The following is an 18,845-nucleotide window of genomic DNA, read 5'->3' on the forward strand; positions in this document are numbered from 1 at the left end:
TTAAAAACTTAATTTCTGAGCCTCCTTCCTGGATCATTAGAAAACTACTACCCTAGATTAAAACATAGCAGTTGCATTTTTATGTGAATATGTGTTCTGGGGTGAAGCTGTTTGTTTCAAACTGTGGGTTTTAATGAGACATGTATCTCCAAATGCCTCCTGGAATAGTGGTCTCCAGTTCCACAGTGTCACATCACAGAGAAGATATTAATTGCTGTGAAATGCAGGTATCTGTGGACTGGAAATCTGTAGTTATGTCGTGCACCTCAGCTGTGACCTGGGGATTTGGCCAGTGATACACTGAATTGCGGCACGTGGATTTGAATAGTCACGTAGCCTTAGCCCTCGTGGTGTAAGTGAGGCAAGGTTCATCAGAAGTCATGCTCTAAGCATGCTTCTGGCCCAACAGGCTCGAAACAGAAGAGGGTAATCTTAAAACACATTTCAAGATAAGAATGCTGCTGTGATTGATGTTACTTCTAGATAAAGGTTTTTAATTTTGTAATGCCTCCCTCCTAAAAAACAAAGCAACAACAAAAAAACCCACCCCAAAATCCAAAAACAAACAAACACACCCCCAAACCCAAAAGGTTTGCCAGGGAAAGCGTGAACTGCTATATGAATAACTGAAAGCTGCTGACAGTATGTTTCCTTTCCTTACCTTTCAATGATCCCCAGGGGTGCTGCTGAAGTGGATGATTTGGGAGAGGAGCACACTGGCGTCTGAGGAGAAGGGTCTAAAGGCAAGGGAAGAAGATAACAAAGAATAACCTTATAAGACAGAGGGAGAGAGAGAAAACTTTGACTTCCAGAACACAGAAAGGTTAACTAGGAGACAGAGTTGTAATATATCATTAAAACCAGAGCAGACATAGTACCCAGGCTTCTCTTCTGTAAGTATTTCATTGCTTTCTCTTGAGCACCAGAAATGAACTAGTGTCTGCACTAACTGCTGTTCCCTGAATTCAGATTTATTAGTTGCTTTGATCTAAGAATTCAGCAGATGCAGAAATTTTATTCCTTGTGCTTGATTGTTCCCAAGACTTCCAGTGGTTCCAACTTTATTGCAGGTTTCACAATATTTGATATTTTCTGTAGAAGTTCAGCTCCAGAGTTCTAGGATTACAAGAAAATCCTTATTTAAAATTGTTCCTACACTTCAAAGTTGGAGGCAGGGAGCATGTGAAAGCATAAACATTGCATTTGAAACAGAAAACCCAAAAAGGCAAATAACTGCACTTTTTCATATTATTCCTAATCTGTCCAAATTATTTGCTATTTGATACTGAAAATTTACATGCTCAGTGGTGTGTTTTGTTCTTGTTTTTTTTGTGAACACCCAGAATCTCCTTTTCCACTCTGTTAAAAAGAGGCATCCAGTGTCACTGACCAGATGTTTCTTACATATACTGACTTTTTTTTGCATAGTATCAAAATGTTTGATGCTTCAGCCAGCAGGGCAGTGTCAGGGTCAGAGATAATGTTGTGTACACTGTACAGCCTCAGGGTTTTTTGGTTTGTGGGTTTGGGTGGTTTGGGTTGTTTTTAAATTTATTTTTTTTTGCAGCTTGCACTACCTGACCCCCTATTGAGTTAAAAACGTGAAGATATTCAGAGTACCTCCTCTGATAAGAATGTTATGAGGATGTTCGTTAGGGACCCGTTATTAACCAAGCAAATCAATACAACAGAAATAGCGAGTGGCTGAAAGACACTATGTTGTGTGGCACCACTCAGTGTTCAGTCAATGAGAAATTACTGTGAATAGTCACGGCAAATAAACAGGAGTAGAAAGATGTATTATTAGAAAGGAAACCGTGCCCTGTGCCAGGTATGCATCTGGGGAGCTAAACTGCTCCTCCTCCACAATCCACTTGATTTCTGGTTTTGTTTTTTGGCAGTTCAACCGTGTGATTTTTGTCCCTTTCCCTCACCTCTTCTTCACATCATATTTCAACAGATCTGGTGGCTGGATCCAGAACTGACATATGGCAATGCCAAGCCATTTGTCTTCACGCAAGGCCACTCAGTGTGTAACCGTTCGTTCTTCCCCTGCTTTGACACACCAGCAGTGAAGTGCACCTATTCAGCTACTGTCAAGGTGAGTGACCAAGTGGATATAAATGGTTTGTGGAGCACTTAGCTGCTGTTCACTTGTGCAAGCGTAGTTACATTGTGTGTGGATATATGATATAAAATATTCATTGTGACACTTAGCGTTATAAAAAATACGTGATTTTTTAGATCTCATACTGGTCCTTGGAACAGAATTGGGGTACTGCCACAAAGGCGACTCTGTTGCCTGTCACACCTGAGTCTTGCCTTCTCCATACTCAATGTTGAAAGAGTAACCATGCAGTGGATAGCATGAAAGAGAGACTTTGGCAGGTCACTTCCAGAAGTGGTTATTGATGATAATACTCCACAGTATTTTATCAATTCTTGAAAGGAAAAACCAAAGTTTTATGACAGCAGCATCAAATAATGTTGCATTTTGTGTAGAAGAAATAATTTGATACGTGGGCACTTTTGGGGGAGCTGGCATAAGAACCCATGCAATAGAGGATGAGTAGTATTTTTGGTTGGTATGTTTTCATGGGCTGGGTAGATTGTGGTGTAAAAACCCCACAGAAATCTTATATTTTGTGTTATCTAAATGATTGTTTTTAATGTACATCCTCTTAGGCATAGATGAAAAAAGCCAGAGATCTGTGGTATAGTCACTTAGCTGTGATCATCTAGTGAGTTGACGTGTATGATGTTGGTCTTACAGGCTCCAGCAGGCATACAGGTGTTGATGAGTGCCACCCAAAGCACCTACTTAGAAGAGGAAGGTGTATATCAATTTTACATGGAATATCCAGTTCCTGCCTACCTAGTGGCCCTGGTGGCAGGAGACCTTATACATGCAGACATAGGTCCAAGGTAAGATTTGCAGTGAGTTGATCTGCTTTTTGTGTCTCTGTGCAGTGCTTTAACTTATAAGGGGTAAATACCTTGAGTCATGGATAAGGGAAGAGGTGGGACTGTGAGCTGTGAGCGTTCAGAGTTTGAGGTTAGTTGGGTGCTAAAGACCTGCATGGCGCTGCACTGGCAAAGATGTTTTCCTCTTTCATAAATGTTGCCTATTGTCCCCTGTGGTCGTTACAGCTACTTGCCTTGTTGCTTTAAGGCGGTTTAAGGGATCCTTGATTATCTTTTGTCTTGTATCCATTGAATCTTAGCCTAAAGAAGGCCTGAGTCTGATATGAGACCTCTTAGCACTATTGCCATACATGGAAGTGTGGTAAGAAGTCAGGCTATTTTTTCTAAGAGATAATTCAGTTTGCTGAAGTATCACCTGATGTTTTCTGTTTTCTGACAGGAGCAGAGTGTGGGCAGAGCCTTGCCTGCTGCCAACAGCCATCAGCAAGCTTTCTGGCATGGTTGAGCGCTGGTTGACTGCTGCAGAGAGTCTGTATGGCCCGTATATTTGGGGAAGGTGAGTTTAATAAGTCTCCTAGGAATAAGTAATGGGAACAAAATAAAACAATCTTGAGAAATTATCGTGCTTTCTCCCTACGCTACCAATAGCAGAACAAATGAGCCTTTCAACTGGCAGCACTCTAGTAGTTGGAAACAAATGTTGAAGTTTTGCTTCTCCAAGTGGCAGAGAGGATGTGGAGGCACAGTTATGTTTTACCTGGTATGGAGGGCAGAACTTCCAGTTCCTAAACAGTGGATCTTCCCTGAGGAGTGAAGGTTATTTATACTATAGTGTTTTGTGATGCAAGTCCAACATTGGGCTGGACACCATTTAAAATGTATGGCAGTTTTATTTATCTTATTTGGTTTTACATATGGCTCCTGACATATGATAGATTTATTGTGGTATGCCTGAGGATGCTGAAAACCGGACTCAGTACAGACTCATTGAGAGTCCAAGTCCCTAAAACCAACATGAATAGTTTCTGGAGATAAACTTGACCATGTATTAAATGAGAATGTTTTTGAGAGAATGTTTTCATTCTTTGGGTGGGAGAAATGTTTACAAAGACTTCCTATATTTCTTTGCTAAAGGTAAGCAGGAAGAACTTGCTACTGTTAATTAAAAAGACTTTGCTTGAAATGGTCTGAGGACATGGCCTTGTGTTCCAGTGCTGACCATTGATGGAGAAATTTAGAAAACAAAATTAATAGCATTGTTATGTTCTGAAGCAGACAGACGAGAGTAATTTTGCTGACAGTGCAGGTACACCAAATCAATTAATTCATTCGATAGCTTCCCAGCCTCTCTCTTTCCTGGGACCCTCTGGGGACTTGACACTGTGTACATAGAGAAAACTTAGAGGTACTGGCTATCAGGTATACAACTTGTGATAAGTGTGTGTGTGAAGGGAGCGTGAGGCTTCTGGCAAGTGCTGGATCTGCTACATGTGAAAAGACTGTCTAGTCTTGATGTCCAAACATGAGCAGGTCCTTGGCCAACAGAATAAACTCTGTGATCCCCTGATCGGAACAATTAGGCGTCAGTGGTCTAGAAAGTTTGTTCCTGAACTCAGAAAAAATCTCTCAGAAGAGCCTTCCCCAAGGAAAAAAAAAATATTTCTGTGTATGTCTCTTGAAATAGCTGTAATTTACCTATCTCCTCTCTTCTTTCTTCTCTCTCCCTGATTTTAGATATGACATTGTTTTTCTTCCTCCTTCCTTCCCTATTGTTGCCATGGAGAACCCATGCTTGACCTTCATTATCTCTTCCATTCTGGAGAGCGATGAGTTTTTGATCATTGACGTCATTCATGAAGTTGCCCACAGCTGGTTTGGAAATGCAGTCACCAATGCTACGTGGGAGGAGATGTGGCTGAGTGAGGGGCTAGCTACATATGCACAGCGCCGGATCACCACTGAGACCTATGGTATAGCTGCAGAAATGCTTCTCCTTATGATGTGTCTAACCAATAACTGAGTTGGCTGCATAGAATATTTGCCTTGGGAGCCCAAAAGCCTGTAGGGAGCTGGTTTGGGTTTTTTTTTTTTCATTTCTGGAGCACATAGGGCCCCAGATGTTGCCTTGAACATCATCTTAGATGCTTAGTGTCTGATGTTGTCTTGGCTTTGGGTGGAATCAATACCTGATACGGTAATAGGGGCTTTGAGCGAGGTGTGTTAGCACAGCATTGTAAGGACGTTTGCAGGAACTATGGAACTACTGCTGGGTACCAGGCAGGTGTTCATATGTCAGCAAGGTGAGCAGAGGATGCTTCAGAGAAAGATGTAAGAGATCTTATCGTGGTTACATTGTGAAATAACTATCCTCTGAACAAGTGTCTTTCTAAGGCTGATCAGTTAGTAGCTACCTATGGTTGGAAAGAATGATGGCAATAACACTTAGGAAAAAAAAACCATACACATCTACATAGCTGTCTGTTTATCTGTTTGAGGCTTCCTGTAGAATTGTACAACCCTGCCTTTGGCTATATCAGTGACTTTCACAGGGCAATTTTATGATGCTGTCTTTAGAATACGTAAATAGTAAATCATTGCTTTGGCTTTTCAGTTTAATTGGATTTTTACTGAAGTGAGCAATGGAAACGTATATTTCTCTAGTTTGTCCTGTTGTGTTCTTAAAAGCCTGTAACATGTGTATTCTCACGCATCTGCTGTAAACAATCTTGGAAAAAATCCTGGAAATCTTGGCAGCGAGAGTGTTTAGAAACATGCCTTTGTTTTTATTAATATATATTGTTCTTGGAGATGAGCTGATGATAATGAAGTTTAGGGAAAGTAGTGCTCTGAGCATATGTGAAGATGTAGCAATGTATATTATATATCTTTGAAAGCTGTTCTATGTTGAGTAAGTCTCGGTGATTGGGACTGTTCTTATAAGTCACATTATATTATATGTGGCAGTGATATGAATAGGTCAGAAGATACTGAGCTGCTCTCTATCCCATCTTAGTCTGTCCCTCTGACACAGGACAAGATCCTTGCTGATTTTGGTCTATTCTCCTGAAATTTAGAACTGGTGGTTTCAAGAAGCAATTGTTCAGGAAACTAAGAAGTGCCTTTCCTTGTGCCATTATTTAGTAAGCTCTTTCTGCATTCTGTTTTGTTTCTAAGGCAAACCTCTGATCTAAATATTCCTATTTCTGACATCATTTCTGGAGTATCTTCTGCTGTTAATAAAAAGGCATCTTTGTGATGACATTGTTTACAGAAATTGGAGTCCACTGACTGCCACACCTCTTGGATCTTGCTTAATCCTCCTCCCTGTAGCTTGAAGTGATTGCCCTTAACACTAGATATCTTGGTTCTTGCTTCCCCCTGTGAAGCACATCTGCCCCTTTTTCTGCCAGTACAGGTTCTTCTATCTTACAAATATATCTTGGTTATTAATTCTCATTCTGCTTATATCAGATTCCTGTGTACATACATCAAGACTGAGATAGGTCTTGTTATACAGATCCAGTCGTTGAAGACTTAGCAAAGAAAGCCAAAGTGTTAATAGTGCTGGGTGTTAAGTATCTTTCGAATCTGAAAATCCATTTTCCACAGCTTTTTACATCTGCAAGGGCATAGGAAACACCTCTTGACTTGCCAGTGTAATAGAGCTAGTTTGGCTTGAAACCATGGGATGCTCTACACTGCAGCTAGATAGAGGAGAAAGAGTAGCCTACCCAGTTACAGCTGTAAAAGGAGTCCTAATGAGTGGAAGGTGAAAACTGTATGATACCATATGGGTAGGATGCTAGATAAAAAAGACCCATAGGATCTGTAATATACTAAATAAATCTAATCGTTTTCTGTTTTCACCCAAGAGGTGACATTTGCTTAGTAATATCCTTGGCACTGAATATGGAATCGTGTGTCTACTCTTCTACCAGTGACATTACTTTTTTGTAGCATTTGATTGCTCCTTGAAAGTTACCTGCACAATACTTATTCCAATGCTGCTCTGCTTATCTTGCAAGAACCGAGGAGAAGATGTCAAGGATGTAAACTTAAGCATAATTTTCATGCTGCTTCATTTTTCAGTTCAGCCTGCTGCATAATCAGAGCGAGTAAATGAACTGTTTTAGGTTCTGACTTTTATTACAAATTACAAGGATTTTTTCACTCAAGCTTCTCTGCCATTACATTACTGTGATTCTGTCTCGCTATTATGTATTTTACACCTTCAGTAGCTTTTATTTTGTACGTGTGCTATTTCTGCACAGGCCAGGTTTTGCTAGTCATTTTCCCACAACTAATAAGTTTCTTTCTGGGGTAGGAGCTGCCTTCACATGTTTGGAGACTGCATTCCGCCTTGATGCTCTCCACAGACAGATGAAGCTCCTTGGAGAAGACAACCCGGTCAGCAAGCTTCAGGTTAAACTGGAGCCAGGTATTGCTTTTGGCTGAAGCTGCTGTACACAAAATTTCTATATATCAATGCTGGAATATAGACCAAAAAAGACTAATTTTTACATATCCTTCGTAAAAGAAAATAAAAATACTCGTTTGTAAACCAGTCTAAAAGTAAATAAGGAAACTTGCCCTGAAGTTTTCTTCAAAGTTGGCTAACTCGTCTTCATAAATATTGTTCTGTTTAAGAACAGAGCAGACTCGCTGGGTAGAAATAGAGTGCAAAAAACTGTCTTGAAAGCTGTGTGGTTTTGAGCTTCTGAATGTGTAAAATAAAGTAGTTTACAATGAAAATATTTGGAAACATCAAATAAAATCCTGTGCTATTAAATGTTCCTCTTTTTATGTGTTCACGTAAGAACTACATATGTATGCATAAGCGTACAGATAAATATATTTACTTGCTCTCCTGTTGAGTGAGCTATGCAGTGGCTGTTTGGTTATTCCCCGAGCCAGATGCATATCGCACTCCAGCATCATGTATCTTCTTTGCTAATAGTTCTCTAGTTCTATCATCACCATTGGAGGTGTGAAGCAGTCTTCAGTCTAGGTGATATTTAAAACAGCCTAAAATGCAAGTAGAAGTGATATTTGAACCAAATGGAATGGAAAAGCAAGTGTTGGAAGTCTTAAAAAAGTAACAAATAATGATTACCTTATATTGATATCTTTTACAAATGTGCAGTATGGTGGTTCCATGAGTTTGGCACTGGAGAAAGAAATAAAAAAAATAATTTAAAAAAAAGGATTTGTCTTCAAATTCTAAGTGTGTTCTCAGTGACTTCTAATTTGAAGTGACTTGTTCCATTAGGAATTAATACTCAGTTTACAATCATTGATTTTTTTTTTTTTTCTTCCCCCTGCCTGTACGTTTGGACTGCTTCTGTTTAATTTACTGCAGTACTGACAACAGCTTGTTTTGTTAAGTCACTGCATCTCCACTCGTGACCTCTAAGGGGTCTGTATATTTAGGAGGGTTGGAAATTAGTGTCATCATTAGTGTCTTATAACATTGTTGTCTTCTCCTTTCAGGTGTAAATCCTAGTAATTTAATGAACCTCTTCACTTATGAGAAAGGCTACTGCTTTGTTTACTACCTGTCCCAGCTCTGTGGTGACCCAAGACATTTTGACTCCTTCCTAAGAGTGAGTGTGACTAAGCGTGTGTTTCTCCTGAGATTTAGTGCTGTTTCCCCATCCCCCACCAAGGTCTTGTCACTGTGGCTAATTGACAGGGGCAAGGTTGAACACAAGTGTGCCTGAGATGGAAGAATGGTGTGGGCCCGTCTGCCATCCTATATGATTCTTTCTGTGTGAGACAGGTTTATTATTGAGATTTCTCTTAAGTGAACGTGCTCATGCTCTTTCATCTTAGATTCTGAGCTTATGAGGTGCCAAATACAGAGGATGTTTTTGTTACCTCTTGTTCTGTGCTCCAAATAATTAGAAAGCTGTTCCAGCAGAGATTTTCTATGAATGGAATGATGTGACTTCATTCACTACTAAATGGTAACAGCTTGTGGTTTTTTTAGCCAGGGTGACAAACGGGATGGTTTCCTATATTGGGGGAGGTTTGGTGTCTCGGACCACATCTGCAAAACCCATAGAATATTATTATGTCAGCTGTTGACTTGTTTTTGAAAAGTGACACAACTCATTGCTTTTTCTTTTTTGCTGCATGTGTGTTTTTTAATCTCCCCTTCCCATCCATCCCCGTTCCATCTTTCTTTTACCTATAGTTACATAAGTATAACTTCAGTCCATAATCTGTCAGTGAATAATGCAGTGGCCAGTTGTGTTCTGACTTTTCACTAGCATCAGGTATGAGGAAACCTTCCTGCCCTTGATATGTTGATGTACCTGTAGTCTGTATCAGAAAAAAAGCACCTGTACTCAGCTGTTAATGTATTTGCAGCTACCCATGTTTTTTCTTGTTATGGTGCTTTACTCATCTTGGGGGGAGGAGGGAGAATATTATTTGATTTAAAAAAAACCCAAAACCTTTCAAATACTTTTTCCCACTCTTCCATCTCTACTTTTTTATTGCATGCAGTGGTTCTACATTGAAAGGAAGCTGTCTTTCTCCTAATTATAATTTATCCTTCTAATTGTTTCAGGCCTACATCGAGAAGTACAAATTTACCAGTGTTGTGGCTCAGGATCTTCTGGATTCCTTCCTGAATTTTTTTCCAGAGCTGAAAGAACAATGTGTTGAGAGCAAAGCAGGTAGGAAATTTACTGAGTTAACTGTAAATCGTAAAAAATCTGCATGATAAATTTTGTGCTTGGCTTGGAGGGTGCAGAAGTAAATGCTAAGGCAAACAGAACCCTTTGGCAACAGCCAGATGTTCGTGGTAGAAATGGTTGTGGTGATTTATCGTTAATGCACCCATGTTGGGGAATGAGAACATCTTAAACTGCTGATGATTTTGGCATTACTCAGCTGAGTGACCCTCATTTAACTTTCTCATTAATTCATCTTTTGCACTGCGGACAGAAGGATTAGTGTATGTGAGATTTACACATGCTCAAATGCAAGGAAACGGTGAACATACTTCGAAATTTCATCTATTCTAATTATAGAAAATGTGCTTTGAGTACTGTAGCTTTTCCCAAGGTCCTATCCATGCATATAAAATCTCTTACATAATGTTTCACCCTCCCTTATATCCCCTGTTTATAGTTGTTGGTGGGTTTATGAAAGGTCTGTGATCTACTAGGTATTTATTAGCCCACTTGCTTAAAGAAATGAGGCTAATGTTATCCTGCTGTGTGTCCGTCCTTGCAAGTAATTATTGAACCCATTTGTCATTTTAAACCAGACTGGCAGTGGAGTACAGCTCTTAAAGATAGTGGGTTCCTACGGGCTTTGTGGAAACTGCCTGTGGAGAGGTGGAGAAGAGTGATCCTGCGGTGGGAAAAGCTGCATCATGACCTCAGCAGTTTTATGTTTTATGTGGCCCACTGGTTGGCTAAAGAGTTAACCGCAGTATGGGCTAACTTTTGCCTGGCTAATATTCAGGGGATGCAGAAGAGAGGAGTTTTAGGATAGATGGTGTGGAATGGGAAGCATTTCCAAAGGTTTGGAAAGTGCTGAGGTGGTAAAGGGTCAAGGGGAAGAGCTCTTTTGGAAACCAGGCTCTGCTAGCTCTGCCACTTGTGGAGAAACTTCTTTTGTGTGTGTTGTTTTAGTTATTGATTGTATAAATGAAATGGCTTAATTTTGCTGGTGGGTAGGAGGAGTTTAGTCAGCCCTCTCACCTATTTTTTTTAATGAAGCAGGTTTTTGCTATATTCTTCAGTTTTCCTCAAAATTCTGAGAAAGAGAAATGTATGCACAAAAAAATCTTACCTTAGAACATAGTTTGATCAGAGATAATCGTTAGCCTGGCTGTCTTAAGAGCATGTGTTTCTTGTACTTACTCACTATAATGTTGAGCTCTTGAAAACTCACGGTTAAATTTGGCAGAGGTGTCACTGGCACTCTTCCAGATGTAGTGTAGGCTAGCCTGATGGGACTGCTAAGACTATTAGGTTGCTATAACCATAGGTTGGTCTGATTTGCTGTTGTTAGAGCCTCTCTTAACTGTGCTAGAAGCAGTCCTGAGCCTTGAGGCAGCCAAGCCACCTGCAGAGATTCCTGCTTGACTTTTTTGGTGCTCCTCATTCCAGGACTGGAGTTTGAACGTTGGCTCAATGCTACAGGACCGCCGTTAGCTGAGCCAGACTTATCTCAGGGATCCAGTCTGACCAGACCAGTGGAGATGCTCTTCAAACTCTGGACCACAGAGCCTCTGGACTCTGTTGCTGCTGCCAGCAGTGTTGACCTCACTAAATGGAGAACGTTCCAAACTGTGCTTTTCTTGGACAGATTGCTGGATGGGTCACCACTGCCTCACGGTGAGTACTCTGCCAGGATAGTGGAAAAGTATTCCTGGAAGAATGAATTTAATTCTAAAGAGCCCCATGCCACAATAACCATATAATTAATGTAAAGTCAGGTTGGGTGGGACTTTGAGCAACCTGATCCAGTGAAAGATGTCCCTGCCTATGGTGGTGGCGGGTTGAGCTAGGTGATCTTCAAAAGTCCTTTCCAACCCAAGCCATGTTATGATTGTTATTCTCTGATGACACTAAAACTTGACAAAATAGGTCATAGCTCCTTCTCTGTGTATGTGCTCTCTTCAGAGGTGATAAAAAAGCTTTCGGAATGTTACTCCTCTCAGCTGGACTCCATGAATGCAGAAATCCGTATCCGCTGGTTGCAGATTGTAGTCCGAAATGACTATTATCCAGACCTTTACAAAGTCCGTCGCTTCTTGGAAAACCAGGTACTAACTGCTGGATTAAAAATCACTGCACCTCTCAGTGCATGAGACATATGCATGAGACATGCGACGTGAAAGACCTTGGAACTTCTGCTTCCTGGCCAAGTGTAGACCAGGTGTGTTGCAAAGGGGCCAAGCATGGCTCACCTGCTAGCGGGTGGGGAGGAATGGGCAGATGTAATTTGAAATGCCTACAGATTATCTCTGCTTTTCTGGTCTAACTCCATATCCTTGTCCCAGCTCTGCCCGGTGCACTTTTAGTGTTGCTTTGTAGCAGCCCTGGCTTTTCTAGACCAGAAATTTTCACACTACTAAATCATGTGATTGATTGAATTTTTACACTTCAAGCAAGGCTAGGGCTCATCAAATTCCTTTCAGTAGTTTTTATTGTTCAGGGGCAAGAAGTTAATGCATGTGTTCATTGTGGCCTCTTCTCCTTGGCCTTTTAAAAATATCAGTGTTATTTGTGGAAGTAGCTCAGTCTAAAAGAGCAAGCAGTTTCTTATTATAATTCATAAAAATCTTTGCATTAAACTTACTTAGAATAGATGCAGCTGTCTCTTGAAGAAATGTTACTGCTTGTCTGCAATCTGAAGTCGTTCAGGGCTGTTGGAGTGTAGCTATAGAAGAGCTGAACCTCTTGACTTTTGTTGAAGTGATATTATCCGGTTTTCCTTTTTTGCAGATGTCTCGGATGTACACAATTCCACTTTATGAGGACCTTTGCACTGGCACCCTCAAGTCTTTTGCCTTAGAAATTTTTTACCAGACCCAAAACCAGCTGCACCCCAATTTGCGGAAAACCATCCAACAGATCTTATCACAGGGCTTGAATCCACTTCCTGCCATAGACACTACAGCAGTCACTACAGACACACCAGCAATGGTGCTTGAGGACAAAGTCTCAGAGGCCACAAATGGTGCCATTTCACTCAGGGATGTTAATGTGTCTGCTTAGATCACCAGCTCATGCCAGCCATGAAGCTTGAAAATGGGGACAGAAACAGAGGAAAGATACCAAGTGTCGCCTCCTTTCCCTCAGACCTGTAGCTGCAGTGTGTTGTTGTAACTGGATTTCTCTCCCAAAACACAAAGCAAATGTGCCTTCAAGTATCCAGCGTGTGAAACTGCCAGGTTTCAGAGACCTCCTTCAGCTGTGGGATGGATACTTTGATTCAGTTTATAGTGGGCAGAGACTCCTGGGCAGTTGCTTCTCCATGGAAAGTGGATACTTCCCTTTCCTGAGGCTCCTCTGGATGGTATCTCCAAGTTTGGTTGATGGCTTGGGTATTGATTTTTTGTTGTTGTTGTTTGCGTTGTTCAGTGGTTTGGGGTTTTGTTGGGGTTGTTTGTTTTTTTTTTTTGTCTGAGGCATGCCCTACTTGCTGTGTGTATGTTGCCGGGGAGTGTATATGTGTCAAACTGCCATTATCCTGATATTTGGGCTGAAGTTCTGCAAAGGAGAGACTCAGGAATTGTCAGTGGCAGCAAACATGTTTTCATGTTATGCTCCTTACTGTGACACAGGTATTTGGGAGGTAGGGGACTAATGCTTAAATAATTCAGAAACTAATTTTAAATAACTCCTGTTCCCCCTGCCCCCAGGTGGGTAAATAATAATAATGCTTTTTATATATATAAGTATATATATAAAAGAGCAGAGAAACCTTAAGATGGATTTTAAATCCTTCTGTAGTTAACCCTACCCTCTCAGTTTTCCCTTTGCACTCAGTGGGACAAGCAATAAAGAAATGTGTAGGCTCAGATTTTCAAAAAAAGTTACATTTAGGTGCCCAAATGCCATCAGTTCTGGTACTAGCTGGATGCCTAAATCTTTTTTTACTGTTTTGACAAGTCTAGCTGCAACCTTTGTTAGCGTGTTAGGATGTATAGCATGTGTGTGTTAGATGCCTTGTGTGTCTTCTATTCTGTCCTTTTGGAAGAAGTAACAGGACCTTTAATTTAATTTTTTAAAATATCCCTAGCATATGTTGGACTTGTAAGTCAACCATGGAGATATCCATGCAAAAAATTTACTGCCTTGAATAATATTTGCCTGAATAACAGTTGCCCTGTCATACAATAGTCTGAGGGAAGCACCCTTTTTCTTCACATGAAAATTTTAAGCCCCACTTTACCCAAGTCTGTTTTCTGACTTGTGGTGGTAAGATGCCATTTCATTTACAAAGCATGTTATTTCTCTTGATCACTGGCCAGGCATGCAAGATGGGGAGACGCTCTCTTCAGTCTGTGCCATTTGGTCTCAGGAAGCTGGGGGCAAAGCATCGTTGGGGATTACAGAGTACAGGTGATGGTTCGTAGACTCTGTGCCACATTTTTTAATGCATGGGTAGCTGTATGCCTCTTGGTGAGCTCCCAGGAAGCATCTATGAGCTGATGTGTCACCAGGATAGAGGACTAGTTTGAATAAAAGTTGAAACATTTGGAAGAGGCTTAGCTAAAGGAGATGTGAGAGAGAATCTGTTACATACTTCGGGGCAATTTTAGCCCTGCTGTGGGGATCTGCATAGCACAGGAAGAGGAGAAATTCGGGAGATTTTTCTTTTCACCAAAAGAATCTGTTTACACCCATGTGTGGATGGGGACTTAGGTGCTGTTACTGGATCTGCATTTTCTGGCTTTAAATTAATTTGGACTTCACCGTAGCCTTAGCCTGGGCTGAACTGGGATAAAGCAATAATAAACTCAGGCCTCAATAGCGCTTCATTAGTTTTCAAAATGGGCCATCAGCATCATTGGGCTTCAGAAATCCAAGCTCTGCTCTTTACTCATTGAATGGGATAATCTCTTTCGTTCTATTTTGGTTTCCCAGAAAGGATGGAGAATGATGTTTTCTGCACAAATCTCTTTCCTCTTTATTTGTTGTTCTATTGAAAGAGATTTGTGCAATCTGACTTTCCAGTTCCTGAGTTGCCACTATTGGTGCTGCGTCTCCTGGACCCCACTGCCAGCAGTGGCAGCCTGGCCAAGACCAGTAACCACTAGCATCTTTTGGAATTCCAGGCCTCTGTTTTAACACGTTTTATTTTGTGGGGAGAATGTATGTGACTATGGTGGGAATTTTTAATTTACATGGATGCCTTATGATGATTGTCAAAATAAACTAAGCTTTGTGACAAGTGTAGCCTTTTGGGCTATTTTTCAGCGTCCCTGCTATAGATGTGTGGAAGAGCTAACTCGGTACATTGTCTTTGTTTTGTCCTTTTCTGGAGTGCAGCACAGAGGGAGTTCAGAAGCTATTTAAAAGCTGCACAGCAGGAAGTTGGAGAGGTGGCAAAACCAAATATTATCTGTTACTACAGCTGCGTGAAATACATCAGATCAGCAGTGTATTTGCATATATGTGCATCAGAGCAGGGAGATGCTGGCTCAACCTTGCAGACTTATTAAAGAACATGAGATTTAAGTTAGTGTTTCTGCTCTCATCCCTGTGAGATCCCATCAGATGGCTATTTTCAAAAGACTCGTTCTCTGAAACACAGAAACAAAGCAAGGTTTGAAAGTATTCCATGCATCCTTCTTCAGGTACTTTTGCCCCTCCTATGAGGAAGAAGTAAATTTTTATTTTGAAGAGACAAAAAATTGGCAGCAGGTTTGTGGAGATAAGCCTTACTTTTGTTGACACAAAATAAACAAATGCTTCAGGCTACTTTCTGTCTTGATTTGTAGTAGACTTCACATTGACAGGCAAATTAGACTGAGATTAAATAGAAACTATTTATTTGTCTTATCTTTGGTACGTTCATTTCTGATCTGTTAAGATTAGTAGAGCAAATCAGTTTTACTTAACCCTATCTCTTGGCATCTGTTTATCTTCCTTATTTTCAAAATGAAAGCTGTCACTTCATTTCATTGCAGCCCTGAGCAGGGCAACATGGGATCCAGAAATACCACTTGTGGAAAGCTCTGAAAAGCCAAGCTGTTTAATACAATGGAATATTACTAGCTTAATTTTTTAGCATTTCATAGCCACATTGGTTAATACGTTAAGTATAATTCTTGTTAGCTACATGTATTACTCTGTTAAGCTTGTATCAGTAGCTTTGCTGTCACGATACATTGCAACATCCTAACCACGCAGTCCATTAATCAAGAACAATTCTAGCAAGCATCCTAAACCTTCTGATTTAACCAGATTTTTCTCATGTTCTCATACTGCAGTGACTTTGGCCATTGCCTTTTTTGGATAACACAGGACTTCTGTACAACTGTACTAAGCACATGTACCACACAATTCACTTAGGTCAAGTATACTTCTTCAGTCTGTTTTCCCTGTTTGTGTCCAAAGATAAAACAACACAATACAGTAAATGCTTAAATCACATGACACTTATTTTCACACTTTCTACTATAGATTGATAAAAGCTTGAAGTTGTTATAAGCACAGTATCAGCCTCTGTGTATAAAACGCAGTAGAAATCACAGTGTAAGATTTATCTATCTACTGTCCTCTGAGACACAGAATTATTTTTCTGTTGGGAGGATCCAATTTAAATGCCACTGAATCTGTTGAAGCCCCAGGTAAGTTGTTCTCGTGTTTGATTACACACACTCCTAAAAATGCATACCTAATTTCTACCTTGGATTTGTCTAGTTTCAGCTTCCAGCTCTTGAAGCTACTGGTTTGTCTGTGGAACATAAATGGCTTACTGTGACTAACCTTTTTGCCATGTAGGGACCTCTTAATTCTTAGAGAAAACAGATTGAGTTGTTTGGTCTCTTGCTGCAAGGTATGTTTTGCACACTTCATATATTGCTTTAGCTCTAGGGGTGGAGCATGATGTTTCAGCATCCTTTTAAAGTGGAAATCACCAGAACTGCACACTATTTCTCAAAAATTACCTCAAGTGCTGCTGTATATTCTGCACCAACTTGAACTTTTTGTTAATATTGTGGATTTATCCTGTTCTTCCATTAATTACGATAGTAATTTGGGCACCAGGTAGAAAATATCTTACACGGGCATGGCAACCTTTTCTTTTATGGCTAAAGGGGTGTAGAGGAAAGCTATTCCATACTCTCGAGGTGACTTTTTCTTTTCACTCTATACAGAAGGAGACTTGCTGGTTGCATTAAGTGACTGAGCCTGTGAGACACATCCCCTCACTCCTTCTCTATGCGTGTGCACCTTCTGCAGTGGAAAACTCAAGTCTTATACCTCTGATTTCTTGCCAAAGAGAATTAGGATTACATTGAACACAGTGTACTCTGTGCTCCACAAGGAAGATGCTCTAATATACTAGAGACAAGTCTCTCTTTAAGAAATTACATTAATGGGTTTTGCACAGCATTTGATCCTTTTCCAAAAGCATAATTACTGAGATGCAGGGTCTTACGGAAAAGTGGGAGGTGATGGGAAAGGATGGGAGATGGGATATTCTTCATGCTCTTATGATTTGGTGGAAAGTGTCACTGGGATTAAGTCAAGTCATAATAACTGGTTGACATTCTGTGTATGACCTAAGAAAGCATCAGCTTTTTGTGTTGTTTTAATTTTGGTGTTTTGTATTACCTTGTTCTTGTGTGCTGTGGCAACCAGCTTGGAAGTTTGGAGCTGTGCTCTACCTCTGTGTGTGCCTGAAGTAATGAGGGAGATCTTTAGCAATGGGAGTCTCCCTCAGGCCAAAGCCACTCTGGCTTTCTGGAAGACAACTGAGTCTGTCTTGACAGTGGCTGAAGAGAGCACTGCTATACCAGTCTGTTTCTGGATGGCTGATGAAAACCTTCCGCGACTTCTTGCATACCATGCTTTTGTGAGCCTAAACCCCAGATACTCCTTCCAAAATCTCCCTTAAGCAAAATGACATTCTGTGCTATTCCTCTGACACAGCTCTGACCACTGTTGGCCTAGTGGTATTGGAGGGACTAAGCCTGTACCACCCTGGCATCAGGATCCAAAGATTTGGAGGAGCTCCTCTGAGCAATTCAAACAACTTCTGTGTGTTTGCAGAAACACTCGGGCTGGGCCCAACCACCATTGCTCAGATCACTTTTACCCGTCTCCCTGTCCTTGAACCATCTGGCATTGGAGACAAAGCAAACACGAGGTTGATGAAGCTCAAAAACGGGAAAACGATAATGAAAATATCAAATACTACTCTGTCAAAGGATAGCCTTCATTCACGTAGAAATGAGCTGGCTATTTAACTGGTTGAAAATCCCTTTTAACTGTTTAAATTTCCACAGCAACTAGACTCACCCCCTCTCTGCTTTCCTCTTTTACAAGGAAACGTGAAGCACCTGTGTAAAGTGCACTGAGAAACAGATTGACGAAGAAGCAAGTGTCAATTTGTCTTAAAATACTCTGAGACTTACTGTCTAAATAGACCCATGTTTCTGTCTTCAGGAATATTTTAATCCAGCAGGATTGCCAAGAGGCAACAGAGAGAATTCTCTGCTGCTTTTGTTCCAAAGAGTTTGGGGTTAATAGAAAAAAACCATTGCCAGCTGCAAAATGGATGCATTTGTCTGTTTCCAGCTTTGCAGTGGGGCAAGGAAAGCATGTCATATATCTTGGAGAGCAAGGTAATGCCCACCTCTTTCCTTCTTCTAATAGAATAAATAAATACTGCTGTGTTTTGAACTAGTTCACTGTTTAAGGCCAGGTCTACTGTATTTACAGTTAGAGCTTAACATTCATAGTGCTTTCTAGAATCTGTCCATTAATGGAATTTATGCAGTTGTGATCTGTGATTGCTGTTTCCTAAAGAAAGCAGCAAGAGTGAAATCACACAGATGAGAGCCTCACTGTTCCTGAGACAGAGGTCTTTTTTTTCCCTTTTCCCCTCCTGCAACAGACCTCTCCTGTGTCAGCTCACTTGCAGCCTGTGCAGCTGCAGTTCTCTTGCAAGAGCCATAGACAAGAGGGGTCCTTATTTGTACTGATGGCAATGTTTCCTTTGCTCCTGAAAGGGTCAAAACTCAAATGTGAAAAGTCTTGTTTGTTGATTAAATTTTCTGTATGCAGTGGGGAAGCCTTGTGGCCATACAACGGGCATAAGCAAGGGGCACAGAATGTGTTTCTGGATCAGTCAGTGGTTGGACAGCTACTGCAGTTACCTGCCAGTATGTCCATTCTGCTGAGGTGGAGGTTTGAGAGGAGGATGTCTGTATT

At 40.7% G+C, this 18,845-nt stretch overlaps 1 protein-coding gene across 7 annotated transcripts in view; it reads left to right on the plus strand.

The window, feature by feature from the left end:
* ABCC5 (ATP binding cassette subfamily C member 5) overlaps window positions 1-14,850 on the plus strand; it is a 78,300-nt gene extending 63,450 nt beyond the window's left edge. For 5 of the 7 annotated variants that reach the window (XM_064457460.1, XM_064457461.1, XM_064457463.1 and 2 more), the window contains 10 exons: window positions 1,961-2,101; window positions 2,774-2,925; window positions 3,365-3,481; window positions 4,660-4,895; window positions 7,250-7,363; window positions 8,416-8,528; window positions 9,500-9,608; window positions 11,055-11,282; window positions 11,571-11,713; window positions 12,396-14,850. In XM_064457460.1, coding sequence (XP_064313530.1) covers window positions 1,961-2,101; window positions 2,774-2,925; window positions 3,365-3,481; window positions 4,660-4,895; window positions 7,250-7,363; window positions 8,416-8,528; window positions 9,500-9,608; window positions 11,055-11,282; window positions 11,571-11,713; window positions 12,396-12,668 — 1,626 coding nt within the window. In that variant the 3' untranslated portion in view covers window positions 12,669-14,850. Of the gene's footprint in view, window positions 1-1,960; window positions 2,102-2,773; window positions 2,926-3,364; window positions 3,482-4,659; window positions 4,896-7,249; window positions 7,364-8,415; window positions 8,529-9,499; window positions 9,609-11,054; window positions 11,283-11,570; window positions 11,827-12,395 lie in introns of all 7 variants that reach the window. The other 2 variants (XR_010373870.1, XM_064457462.1) reach the window with 2 other exon arrangements.
* Window positions 14,851-18,845: the final 3,995 nt, after the last annotated feature.

The sequence above is a fragment of the Phalacrocorax carbo genome, chromosome 7 (assembly GCF_963921805.1).
Source record: "Phalacrocorax carbo chromosome 7, bPhaCar2.1, whole genome shotgun sequence".
Taxonomy (NCBI): Eukaryota; Metazoa; Chordata; class Aves; order Suliformes; family Phalacrocoracidae; genus Phalacrocorax; species Phalacrocorax carbo.